At 31.8% G+C, this 14,367-nt stretch overlaps 1 protein-coding gene and 1 long non-coding RNA gene across 18 annotated transcripts in view; one reads left to right on the top strand and one right to left on the bottom strand.

Annotated features, from left to right (window-relative positions):
- Positions 1 to 9,591, top strand: part of LOC141403579 (protein still life, isoform SIF type 1-like) — a 392,764-nt gene extending 383,173 nt beyond the window's left edge. For all 17 annotated transcript variants that reach the window (XM_073986229.1, XM_073986221.1, XM_073986220.1 and 14 more), the window contains one exon: positions 8,021 to 9,591. In XM_073986229.1, the coding sequence (XP_073842330.1) occupies positions 8,021 to 8,103 (83 nt within the window). In that variant the 3' untranslated portion in view covers positions 8,104 to 9,591. The remainder of the gene's footprint in view (positions 1 to 8,020) is intronic.
- On the bottom strand, positions 4,893 to 9,512 carry LOC141403582 (uncharacterized). The gene is made up of 3 exons (XR_012412849.1): positions 7,468 to 9,512; positions 5,282 to 7,399; positions 4,893 to 5,195 (listed from the first exon to the last, which is right to left on the bottom strand). It is a non-coding gene; the product is annotated as an uncharacterized lncRNA (long non-coding RNA).
- Positions 9,592 to 14,367: the final 4,776 nt, after the last annotated feature.

Raw genomic sequence — 14,367 nt, 5'->3', positions numbered from 1 at the left:
CTTTTCTCCACATTAAACCCCTTAAAGCCTTTTAAATTTCTTTTATTTACAGGAGAGCTTTTGAAAGCTATTTGAAAGTTTTCCTTTAAAAGCTCTTTTACCTGCAGAAGATATTTAAACGTTTTTTTGTGTATTCAATGCATTTAAAAGCATTTAAACGGTCGGTTTCGATATCTGCTCGTGATGGTGATGACACCGTACTGAATTTTTGCAGTCTCTCCTTTCCGTTTCTATCCTAAAACTAGATCTTATGGTTTCTTTTGTCTCATTGTCGTACCATGAGTTCCTTGGTGGAGGCCTCTAAGTATGGATTTCTTGTCGTTAGCCAATACGTTGGCTCTTCCATTCTTAGAAGACATTTTATCTAAAATTTTGAATTATTTTCTTTTATCAAAAGAAGACATTTACTAGCCTTTGGTCTATTGAAGACGTTTAAAAGCAGAAGCTATGGAAGACATTTGAATGATCTTCCATGGATGGCAGATCTTTAAAAATTAGTTTATCTACCTTTTTCAAGTATTCTATAGATGTGAGAACTTTAAAAGTTCTTCTATATACGTAAAAGCTTTTTGAGCTCTAAAAAAATGTGAAGCTCTTCTAGAAGGATTTTAAACTCTACTCCATCTACTGAAGACATTTTAAAGGTATTCTATATATAGATGACATAAAAATGTATTTTACCTGTAGAAGAGCTCTGAAAGCTTTTCTATAATAAAAGGTTTAAATGTCGTCTATAGATACAAACAACTTTAAAAGTCCCTCTATAGATAAAGCCACAAAGACCTTCTGTTCTATGGGTTGAAGAACTTTAAACGCTTTTCTATCCAATAAGAATACATTTTAAAGCTCTTCTATCTGCATACGAGATAAAAAAGTTATTATATTTAAATAGCGACATATTCATTTTTCTCGCAAACTTACCAAAAAATATTCAGTAATATTAAATATATACGGAAATTTAAAAAATTCCACTTCAATGTATAAATATTCCACATTTGGTGAGCATACGGCCGCAAAATGACATATGTTATGTCATAACTACCAAAGAAACTGTCAAATTTATGAAGAAACTTCATAACTGAACCAACGTAGAGCTTCATTGTATTTATGACAAAATTGTCATTGAAATAAAATTAATGAAAATTTTCATTGATGGCATGAAAAAGTATCATTAATAATAGGTTATTAATGAATTAATGTTATGGTTTCATTTCATTATTGAAAATATTTATTAATATTATTGTAGAAAAAATCTAAGCAAAATAATTTTTTAGGCACTTAAGGCACAATAGAATCGCATATCTCATTGCATATTTTTTTATCTTCACATTTTTTTCCTTTTTTCTTTCATTAAAACTAAATGTTGGCATGATTCATATCACAGAAAAATTAGTTAACAAAGAAAATTAAGGAAACAAAATGAACAAAAATTTACGGATTTAATAAAGCGGTTTCACAGTATTCAATTTATATAATAAATAACAGGAAGTTAACAACAAAAAATAAACAAAAAATTAAATAAAGCAAAAGTAAAAAAAAACGAGCAAATAAAATCTAAGAGACAAGCGATGTCAACATTTTAAATCACTCACCATCATTCAATTCATAATTGTTTAGTTTGTATATCACCATAATTAGAGTGCATTTCTCTCTATCACACATAGTATATTGCTCGATTTCTCTCTCTCTCTTTGTATTTATTTTATTCATTATTCACTTTAATTATCAACTGATAGAAGAAGATAACCTTTAAGGCATGTTGATTTTATTATTATTTTATTTTATATTTTATCATTAACATATTTACATACACATACTACTCACACACACACATACATCTAAAGAAGAAATATAAGAATGATTTCTTTCTTTCTTTGGAAATGTAGCTGTTAGAAAATGATTTCTTTTTATTTTATGCCTAAGGAAGTTATTTAACAAACATTACTATGTATTTATGTTTGTTGGGTAATATTAAAACAAGTTTAGACGGGGAAAGAGAGAGGGATAGGGGAAAGTTATATGTATCCACTGTTGGGCAGAAATGCTCGGCCTCATACACAAAAGTGTAAAAAATACATGAGTCTCTCGCAATTTGCCCACCATTGTATTTACCCCTTTCATTATCTTTCCCTAGCCTTGTTTTAAAGTAACAGAGAAAATCTATTAACAAAGAGAAAAACAAAATATGTTAAGAGAGTGAGAGTACGCAGGGCCCAAATGCGTGAACGTATGTCGTCTTCGTCAAAGAGGGTCGTACAAAATTCTGGGGTAAAGGATGCTCATCTATATATACAAGACCTTTGGAGGTTCTTCTATCTTTCCTATCCATTTGTTGTTCTATTAATAGAAGAAATCCCTCCTAAAGAAGGTGGTTGTAATGTATTCTATATATATAGAATACCTTTGAAAGCTCTTCTATTTATAAAAGGCATTTGAAACACATTCGCTATTCTTCTTACAGAAGGCATCTGAAATCTGTTTCACCTATAGAGTCGACTCTATTTATCTGTAAAATGACTTCTTTATATAGAAGACATCTTCTACAGAAGACATTTCAAAGCTCTTCTATCTATAGAAGACCTTCAAAAGCTCTTTCATCTATAGAAAACCTTTAGACCTTATTCTATATATAGACTAGCTTTATAAGCTCTTTTGCCTGTATATGATATCTAAAAGCTCTTGTCGAATCTGTTTATCTGTTAAATGCCTCTTTATATAGAATATATCTTCTACAGAAGACATTTAAAAGCTTTAAAACCTCTTTCATCTATAGGACCTTTAGACCTTCTTCTATCTATATAATACCTTTATAACCTCTCTAAAAGTTCGTCTAACTATGGAATAACTTTAAAACTTATTCTATCAGTATATTATCATAAAAGCTCTTTTATCTAAAAGCTCTTTTACCTATAGCATACCTCTAAATACCTTCTATTTGTAGAAGAACTTTAAAAGATCTTACATCTATAAAAGATCCTTAAAAGCTCTTCTATCTATAGAATACCTTTAAAACTCTTCTATTTATTGAACCCCTATTTTTGGATGACCTAAAGCCCTATAAGCCCTTTTGTATGAAAAGATATTTAAGCTTTTAGCCATTGAATAACTTTAAAACTTCTTCTATCTATATATGACCCTTAAAAGCTCTTCTATATACCTATAGCATACCTCTAATACCTTCTATTTGAAGAAGAACTTTAAAAGATCTTCCAACTATAAAAGATCTTTAAAAGCTCTTCTATCTATAGAATACCTTTAAAACTCTTCTATTTATTGAACCCCTATTTTTGGATGACCTTTATAAGCCCTTTTGTATGAAAAGATATTTAAGCTTTTACCCATTGAATAACTTTAAAACTTCTTCTATCTATATATGACCCTTAAAAGCTCTTCTATATACAGAATACCTCTAAAGAACATTCTTCATATAGAAGAACTTTGTAATGCTCTTTTCCATCTGTAGAGTACCTTTCAAAGCTCTTCTTCTATAGAAGAACTTTAGAAGCTCTTGCATCTAAAGAAATCAGTTAAAAGCTCTCATGTTTATAGAAGACCATTTAAATGTCTTCTTCCTGTAAACGCCCTTTAAAAGCTTTTCTATCAGCAAAATAACTTTAAAAGCTTCTCTATCTATAGAATACCTTTCAATGCTTATTTATCTCTGTAAGATCCTTTAAAGCTCTTCTACCTATGAGAGACATTTGAAAGCTATTTTATCAATGGAACGATATTTTGTTCATTGAACACCTTTGAAAGCTTTTCTATTCTATCTATAGAAGAAATTTGGAAGTTTTTCTAACTGTAGAATACCTTTAAAAGCTCTCATGTTTATAGAGGACCATTTAAATGTCTTCTACCGGTAAAAGCCCTTTAAATGATTTTCTATCAGTAAAAAACATTTAAAAGCTTCTCTATCTATAGAACACCTTTGAAAGCCTTATCTCTGTAAGATCTTTTTAAGCTCTTCTATCTATGAAGGACATTTAAAAGCTATTTTATCTATGGAACGGTATTTTGTCCATTGAAGACCTTTGAAAGCTCTTCTATTCTATCTATAGAATAACTTTGGAAGCCTTAGTATCTGTAGAATACCTTTAAAAGCTATTTTTCTATAACAGATCTTTAGAAGCTCTTATATCTAAAGAAATCAGTTTAAAGTTCTCATGTTTATAGAAGAACATTTAAATGTCCTCTACCGGTAAAAGTCCTTTAAACGCTTTTTCTATCAGTAAAATACCTTTAGAAGCTTCTCTATCTGTAGAACCCATTTGAAAGCTTTTATCTCTGTAAGATCTTTTAAAGCTCTTCTATCTATGAAAGACATTTGAAAGTTATTATATCTATGGAAGGTTTTTGAACGCTATTTTATCCATGGAAGACATTTGAAAGCTCTGCTATTCTATCTATAGAAGAACTTTGGAAGCTTTTCTATCTGTAGAATAACTTTAAAAGCCTTTAAAAGCTTCTCTATCTATTGAATACCTTTGAAAGCTTATGTAGCTCTGTAAGATCTTTTAAAACTCTTCTATTTATGAAAGACATTTGAAAGCTATTTTATCTATGGAGGGCTTTTGAATGCTATTTTATCTATGGCAGACCTTGGAAAGCTCTTCTATTCTATCTATATAAGAACTTTGGAAGCTTTTCTAACTGTAGAATACCTTTAAAAGCTCTTCTTCTATAGAAGAACTTTAGAAGCTCTTGTATCTTAAGAAATCAATTAAAAGCTCTCATGTTTGTAGAAGAACATTTAAATGTATTCTACCGTTAAGAACCATTTAAAAGCTTGCCTATCAGTAAAATACCTTTAAAGGCTTCTCTATCTATAGAACACATTTGAACGCATCTTTTAAAGCTCTTCTATCTATGAAGACATTTGAAAGCTATTTTATCTATGGAAGGCTTTTGAACGCTTTTTTATCCATGGAAGACCTTTGAAAGCTCTTCTATTCTATCTAAAGAAGAACTTTGGAAGCTTTTCTATCTGTAGAATAACTTTAAAAGCACTTCTTCTATAGAAGAACTTCAGAAGCTCTTATATCTAAAGAAATCGGTTAAAAGCTCTCATCTTTATAGAAGAACATTTAAATTTATTCTACCGTTAAGAGCCATTTAAAAGCTTGTCTATCAGTAAAATACCTATAAAAGCTTCTCTGTATATAGAACACCTTTGAAAGCTTTTATCTCTGTAAGATCTTTTAAAGCTTTTTTATATATGAAGACATTTGAAAGCTATTTTATCTATGGAAGGTTTTTGAACGCTATTTTATCCATGGAAGACATTTGAAAGTTCTTCTATTCTATCTATAGAATAACTTTGGAAGCTTTTCTATCTGCAGAATACCTTTAAAAGCTATTCTTCTATAACAGAACTAAAGAAGCTCTTATACCTAAAGAAATCAGCTAAAAGCTCTCATGTTTATAGAAGACCATTTAAATTTATTATACAAGTAAAAGCCCTTTAAAAGATTTTTCTATCCTTAAAATACCTTTAGAAGCTTCTCTGTCTATAGAACACATTTGAAAGCTTTTATCTCTGTAAGATCTTTTACAGCTCTTCTATCTATGAAGACATTTGAAAGCTATTTTATCTATGGAAGGTTTTTGAACGCTATTTTATCTATGGAAGACCTTTCAAAGCTCTTCTATTCTATCTATAGAAGAACTTTGGAAGCTTTTCTAACTGTAGAATAACTTTAATAGCTCTTCTTCGATAGAAGAATTTTAGAAGCTCTTATATCTAAAGAAATCAGTTAAAAGCTCTCATGTTTATAGAAGACCATTTAAATGTATTCTACAGGTAAAAGCCCTTTAAAAGCTTTTCTGTTCTTAAAATACCTTTAGAAGCTTCTCTATCTATTGAACAAATTTGAAAGCTTTTATCTCTGTAAGATCTTTTAAAGCTATGAAGACATATGAAAGCTATTTTATCTATGGAAGGTTTTTGAACGCTATTTTATCCATTGAAGACCGAAGAACCTTGGAAGCTTTTCTATACGTAGAATACCTTTAAAAGCTCTTCTTCTATAGAAGAACTTTAGAAGCTCTTATATCTAAAGGAATCGGTTAAAAGCTCTCATCTTTATAGAACATTTAAATGTATTTTAGAGCCATTTAAAAAAATGTAAAATACCTTTAAAAGCTTCTCTATCTATAGAACACCTTTGAAAGCGTTTATCTCTGTAAGATCTTTTAAAGCTCTTCTATTTCTGAAGACATCTGAAAGCCATTTTATCTATGGAAGGTTTTTGAATGCTATTTTATCCATGGAAGACATTTCAAAGCTCTTCTAACCATGAAAGTTCTTTAAAAGCTCTTCTTTATGTAAAAAAAATTGAAATGATCTCCTATCTATAGAAGACCTTTAAAATATACATAAGATATTTAAAGGGCACTTTAGGTAAACTTATAGATATAAATGTTCTTTAATTTATATGAGACCTTTAAAATCTATTTGAAAGTTCTTCTATATAAAAGACAATGAAAAGCTCTTACATTTCTAGAAGACATTTAAAAGTTGTTTACCTATTGAAGCTCTTTTCTCCACATTAGACCACTTAAAGCTTTTAAATTTCTTTTATTTATAAGAGACCTTTTGAAAGCTATTTGAAAGTTTGTCTATATAACAGACCTTTAAAACCTCTTTTATGTTCCGAAGATATTTAAAAGTTCTTTTGTGTATTCACTGCATTTAAAAGCTCATATATCTCAAACATTCCTTTAAAGCTTTTCTCTATATAGAAAATTTTTTAAATCTATCCTGTCTATAGAAGACCTTTGAAATCTCATACATCTAAAGAATACATTTGAAAGCTCCTTTCTCCATATCAGACCTTTTAAAGCTTTTTAAATTTCTTTTATTTATAAGAGACCTTATGAAAGCTATTTGAAAGTTTTTCTATATAAAATACATTTAAAAGCTATTTTACCATTTAAAAGTTATTTTGTGTATTCAAAGCATTTAAAAGCTCATATATCTGAAAAATACCTTTAAAAGCCTTTCCCTATATAGAAGATTCTTAAATGCTATTCTATCTATAGAAGATCTTTGAAAGCTCATAAATCAAATAAATACTTTTAAATGCTATTTTCTATATATTAGACCTCTTAAAGCTTTTTAAATGTCTTTTATTTATAGGCGAACTTTAGAAGCAATTTGAATGTTGTTCTATATAAAAAACCTTTAAAAGATCTTTTAAAAGTTTAAAAGTTCTTTTGTGTATTCAAAGCATTTAAAAGCTCATATGTTTAAGAAAATAGCTTTAAAAGCTTTTCTCTACACAGAAGTTTTTTTGAGAATTATTCTATCTATAGAAGACACTTGAAAGCTTATATATCTAAAGAATAGCTTTAAAAGCTATTTTTATTTTTATTATTAGAACTCTTAAAGCTTTTCTATCTATAGAAGGCCTTTAAAACTATTCTGGGTACAGAAGACTTTTAAAAATTTTTCTCTACATATTACACCTATGAAAACCTTTTGAAAGCTTTGGATAAAACAAAAGACTATAAAATACCTTTTTAAGATTCCCTATCTAGAAAAGGTTTTTAAGTAAGGAATATTTTTTGCCGATAGAAACTGTTGAAAGCTTTCCTATCTATAGAATAATTTTGCAAGCTTTTCTACGTTGGCAAGACCTTTGGCGATTCAAAAGTGCAAAGCTCTAATATTCCACCCCTGAGTAAATGAACTTTTACTATTCGAAAAACAAAAGAGAAAAGTTTGAAATAGCTCTCTCTCTCTCTCACTTCTCTTTACATGGCTGCTCTCTGTTAATTTGTTTTTCTCTTTCAAAAAAGCGACACCAAAAACTCATTTTCAACTTATAAAAAAATTGGCAAATTAAAAAAAATGTTATTTTTTTCTTTACAATTATTTCTTATTTTAATTTTGAAATAAAAAAAAATATTTTTATTTAATTTGTAGTTAAATTTTTGAAACTAAATTCTTTCGAAAAAAAACCAAAACATTTTTCATATGATTTCCACATTTCTTTCTTTTCTTTCATTTTTATTATAGGGTCCCCGGTGTGGAAACCACGAGACATGATAAACTTAGGCGATGCCCCCTCAACGTCCCGCAAAGACGGTTCCAAAAATTAAAAATTGTCATAGTCGAAAAGAAACCAAAAAAAAACAAAGAAAAACTAATTATGCAAATTAGAAATGAATTAATGAAACAACAACAATAAATTTAACAAACGAAGAGTAAATTACAGAAAAATAAAACAACAACAACAAAAAGTGTATACCAAACCATAAACGAAACAAGCATAGAAGCAAGCAAGGCATTTGAATTAAAGAAACGAATTACATAAAATGAGTGAACAGAGCAGTAAAGCAAACCAACTTAAAACAAACAAAAAAAAAAACAAACTTCCTATTAGAAACATTTCCTACCCCCTGCCCCCTAAAATTAACACACATCCAGCCAATTATCAAGGAACTGAAAAAAAACATAGTTGAAATTCAACTAAAGGACAAGACACATAACAGAAACACAAATGCTGGCAGGACTTCAACTCTCGTCAACCAGGAATTATGTAAAAAAACTAAGGCAATGTTAAGAGACGGATGTAGTTGTCGCCTCCTACTCCACCCCTATTCACATTTCCCCTAAAAAAATTCCAAACCAAAAAAATAAAATTAGTCAGAAATTGATGAAAGCAGAGACAGAAATAATATAAATTAAAAAACAAAAAATAAACCAAAAACCAAGAAGAAGAAGAATCTTACATTTTAATTACATATAGCATAGCATTAAGTAACGAAATGTCAAAACAAAACAAACAAAACAAAAAATAGCAAATGTTATTTTTCAATGAATAAAAATAAAAAATAATTTAATTAAAGAAAAATTGATAACAACTAATAAAAAAAGAAATAAATTAATTCACAACAACACAAAACTCCCAACCACAAATAAAACAAAACCCCGAAAAAATAGCAATGTATTGTCAAAGAAAACCAAAAAAAAAAACAAACCAATAATAATAACAACAACAATTTGATCGTAATGCATTTGTTTCTGAAAAGACTTGAACATTAATTTTATATAAAAAAAGAAAAAAACAAAACAAAAAACCCAAGAAAAGAAAACAAAAACAAAATGAAATCAATTCGATATGAAAGTATTAAACAAACGAAACAACACATAGCATTAATTAACAGCAAAGAAGAAAGAAGAAAACCAATTAACACACATGTATTTTACATACATACAATATGCATGTAGAGAAGAATTCAAGCATTATATTGAGACAGGTTTACATTGGCCGACATTAGCCCCCAATGTAAACATAGCCTTACATCAATTCTTTCTCTAGTCATGTGCGTGTGTGTGTTAAACTCTTTGAGAATTATAAACGTTATCTTGTCGTTTATTCACTACCATTCTCTCATAAAATAATAGAAAAAATCATCACAACTTCTTTTTTGTTATCTCTTACACTCACCAAAAACCAAAAGAAAACTTTAAAGAGAATTGAGATTTTTTTCGGTTAATGTTAAAAATGGTCACATGTAAAGCAGTTTTTGAGGTTCTATTTTAACATTAACAAATAAATTAAATTAAAAAAAAAAAAACTAAAATCAATCAACATTTTGTGCTCATTTCAAAATTATTTTTTTTTTTGGAAATTTAATTAGTTATTGAATAAAGAAATTTATGTATCTCATAAAACAAATTGGCCGTCTTTTCTTTATTATTATTTCGAAATTACAACTGCACTGACAACGGAATGGAAAGCACAACGAACGTTTTATCTATTGAGAAACCAGTTTTGAGCTGGAGGCTAGGATTATGACTCGATGACCTTTCTTCTCAATAATGATTTCCAGTAGCAGGAATGAATGAACTTTTGCCTATTAATGGCTATAATAAGGTCCATTTCATTTAAGGATTAAAAAAGGTTCCACACAAACCACTTTCAAATCCCAGCAAAATGTTCGATGCTAAAGATGCCATTCAATCATGGGTGCAAGTGATCTTTTTAGCATCTTCATCGATGAATTTTATATGAGCGTGGACCCCAAAAGATGCTATTCAGTTTTGGATCCAAAGCATGTCTTTTCCAACAATGCTTTGGCATGTCATTTTCACCAACCCTTTGCAATGACATTAGCATTACGACGAGAGTTTTAACAACGTTGGTTGTGATTTCGAGTCTCCGACAACATCAAGCCTATTGTAAATATTTAATATTATATATTTAGAAAAATGTGTATAAATAAAAACACAAAATTCATCTCTATTAGATCGATGGAATGGGTTCAAATGCTGATGAAAAGATCGGATCTTTCACGACATCCATTGCATGGGTTCAAATGATGATGAAAAGATCGGATCTTTCACGACTTCGTTTGAACCAATGCAAAACATGCCATGCCAATTTTGCCGGGATGTTATTATACCCTTAGTATTTATGCTATACACTTTCATACGGGCAAAATGTGCCTCATCGAAATAATGGTTTTAGACTCCAAGTATATTTGGATGAAATCCGTTTCAGACAATTTGGAGTCGATTTAGCAATGTCCGTCCGTCTGGCTGGTTGCACCACCGCACGATAACTCTCGAACGGATGAACCGATTTGGTCAAAAATTTGGCCTTCGTAATAATTTGTCCAAACTTACTTTAAGTCCTTCAGGTACCTCCCCCACAAAAGTTCGAAAACGTTGAAGGGATAAACCGACTTGATACATACTTTGCATATCGTCAAACTTCTATCAGACTTAGATGAGGTTCCAATATAGACTCAATCGGTCAATTCGGAAACATTCAGTTTAGGACCTGCTCTCAAATCGCTTTGATTTTTGTTGTAGCAACTTGTATTTGCTGCCCCCCAGCCCCCATACGACGGTACAAGTTTCATCAGGGGAAAGTCCATACTTCCTGAGAAAATAGCCTGAAAGGTGCAAAATCCCATATGACACCGTGAGTAATGGTTGAAGCGCAAGAAAAATCTCGAACGGATCTGCCGATTCGGACCAAAATTTTACCTTCATAATATTTTGTACAAACTTAGTTTAAGTTCGAAGATAAGCCATATCGCTGCACTCCTTCAGGTACCTCCCCCACAAAAGTTCAAAAATATTGGGATAAATTGTGCACATTATAACACTTGAAGGGAGTGCCCGATTTGGTCCATACTTTCCACATCCTAATATATCTACCAGGTTAGGTTCGAATATGGACTATGTTCACTCCCTCGGGTACCTCCCACACAAAATTTCAGATAGGTTCACTTTAAGACCTACTCTCGAATCACTTTGATTTTTTTTAATGCATTGCATTCGCTTCCTCCATTAAGACGGTAAAAGTTTTTCAGGGGAGGAAGTAAATACTTCTTGACAAAGCAGCCCGCAAGGTGTAAAACACCCCCCCCCCCCCCTATGGCACCGTATGTAGAGGCTGGAGAACACGACAACTCTCAAACTCGAACCGATTTGTTCAAAAATTTGGCCTTCGTCATATGTTGTCAAAATTAGTTTCAATTCGAAGATTAAAAAATGTGCCGTTTATTTAAGAAACAAGTAAAAAAGTGTCAGTCGGCTTTGCCGACAGATATATACCCTCAGCCAATGTGAAGTGAAACATTCACCTACGGACAAATCGAATGTATTTAAGGTCTCATCAGAATTTTGTGGCCCCTTTTGGACATTTGAACTTGCCGACAAAAATGTGGATTAGGAATTAACTGCACTAAGTCACAAATGTTGAACTTTTGTAGGGCAGGTACCCTTAGGGAGGAACGATATGGGACATTTTAGAAGTTAAACTAAATTTTGATAAAATATTAGGAGATCCAAAGTTTGGATCAAATTGGTTGCCCCATTCAAGTGATATCGTCCTAGCATTTTAGTGACATTTTTTAAATATTGGGGAGATGTACCGAAAGTTGTGGACCGGTATTGCCCATGAAACTTAGTTTGGATATAATATGACGAAGACCAAATCGTTTCAACCGTTCGAGAGTTATCGTGCTCTCCGACCGCCACATAAGGTGACATAGGGGTTTTTACACATTTCGGGCTGTTTCCCAAGAAATATGGACTTGCCCCTGAAAAGACTTTTACCATCGTAGTGGAGGTAGCGAATGCAATTCGCTTCAACAAAAATCAAAGTGATTCGAGAGCAGGTCTTAAAGTGAACTTCACCGAAATTTTGTGTGGGAGGTACCCAAAGGAGTGGACCGATTGAGTCCATATTCGAACCTGATCTATATCTGGTAGATATATTAGGATGTGCAAAGTATGGATTACATCGGTCACTCCCTTCAAGAGTTATCGTGCGCACAATTTTTCCGAACATTATTTAACTTTTGTGGGGGAGGTACCTGAAGGAGTGGACCGATATGGCTTATCTTCGAACTTAAACCATGTTTGGACAAAATATTACGAAGGCCAAATTTTGGACCGAATCGGCAGATCCGTTCGAGAGTTATCTTGCGCTCCAACCACTACACACGGTGTCATAGGGGCTTTTTGAATTTTTTAGGTTATTTTATCAGGAAGTATGGACTTGCCACTAATGAAACTTGTACCGTCGTATGGGGGGCAGTGAATACAAAAATCAAAGCGATTCGAGAGGAGGTCCTAATCTGAACTTATCCGAAATTTTGTGTGGAAGGTACCCGAAGGAGTGGACCGATTGAGTCCATATTAGAACCTCATCTAAGTCTGATAGAAATTTCACGATGTGCAAAGTATGGATCAAATCAGTTACTTCCTTCAAGAGTTATCGTGCGCACAATTTTTCCGGACATTTTCGAACTTTTGTGGGGGAGGTACCGGAAGGAGTGGACCAATATAGTCCATCTTCGAACTTAAAATAAGTTTGGGCAAAATATTACGAAAGCCAAATTTTGGACCGAATCGGTTAATCCATTCTTGAGTTATCGTGCGCACCAGCCAGCCAGACAGACGGACGGACATTGCTAAATCAACTCCAAATTGTCTGAAACACATTTCGTCGAAACATACTTGGGGTCTAAAACCATTATTTCGATGAGGCACATTTTTCCCGTATGAAAGTGCATATACCCTCGTTAGCATAAATGCTGAGGGTATAAAAAATCAACAAGTACGGACAAAATTGAACTTTTTTAAAATTACAAGAAACCCCGCACAGATTATGAAAGTGGACCGAAAAAAGGAAAACACGTGTATCGCCGTTTTGAAAGTTTACGTCGGGAAGTAAGCTAAATAGGCGTGGCAAATTCCGCCAATTTCTACAGGTTTTGAAATATTCGACATCAGATTCCTTGGAATCCTTGCATTTTAAGTATAAAGTGTATTTGGCAATATTACTGGCAACAATGCGGGGTATCATTTTATGAAAAAAATTAACCCTCATGCGAGCCACTAAAGGGGTCTTTTTGGTCCCTTTTTTCAAAACCGTTTAAAAACTCCTTTAAAATGTGTTCGTATCAGATCAACTTATTCTACAAAATTATTTGTCATAAAATTTTCCCCGAATACACCAAAACTATAAATCGTACCTAAACGCCAGGAATCAGATAAAAGTAAAATCAATATAATACTTTTAAAACCCATTTTATCTACCAGACTTTTGAAATCTCGTATATTATTCATAGCTTCGTTCCCGTACTTTTTCATAGTAAAACTCGTAAAAGAGAGAACTGTAAAAAATGTTTTCTGTGGAACAAATGTCAAAGTCGGCGTATCATCCAATCAGACGCCGGCACCATGTTACTATTTTTTATGCCCGTAATTACTACGCGTAGTTATCTATTAGTTCATAGATATCTCCCGTGTAATCCAAATTTTATAATTTCAACTCATAGGTAACGTTACCGGGTCGAAAACGGCCGTGTTACTCACACCAAGGATTTTGCCTGGTTGATCGTTGCCAATGTGTTAAAAATTATAAAACACTTATATGTGTAAAACGCTTATATGAAAATCACCAATGTTACCATATGTTTTCAAAATTTACACCCCTCGGTAAATAGCACGTAGAAATTACCAAACGTGTAGGTAGATACCTACCCGGTTGCCTAGGGCTAGAAATTACGGGCATTGCACGCTTAAATTTGTCGAGTAAACGGTTTTTAAAGAGAGCGCCATTCAGCGCCATTTTTGTTTAAAGAGAAGTGAAAATTTTACGACTTTTTTGTGTACGGGAACGGGTTTTCGGGTAAAATGTGTAAAAGTTGTAAAAATTGTTTAGTTCTGGAACAAAACTCATGTATATAAGATACTAGGAAACTGTTTCTAGAAACTGTTCTATAGGAGACTTTTAGAAACTTCTTTATATAGAACCCCCTCAGAAGCTTTCAGAAGTTTTTCTATCTTTACAAAATGTTTGGAACTCCCTAAGAATCGTTTCTATTTAAAAATGC

This window comes from Musca autumnalis, unplaced genomic scaffold (genome assembly GCF_047663935.1).
Source record: "Musca autumnalis isolate F117 unplaced genomic scaffold, ASM4766393v1 scaffold_4, whole genome shotgun sequence".
NCBI lineage: Eukaryota > Metazoa > Arthropoda > Insecta > Diptera > Muscidae > Musca > Musca autumnalis.
The sequence above is the reverse complement of the archived record's forward strand: the minus strand, read 5'-3'. Positions and strand labels throughout refer to the sequence as shown.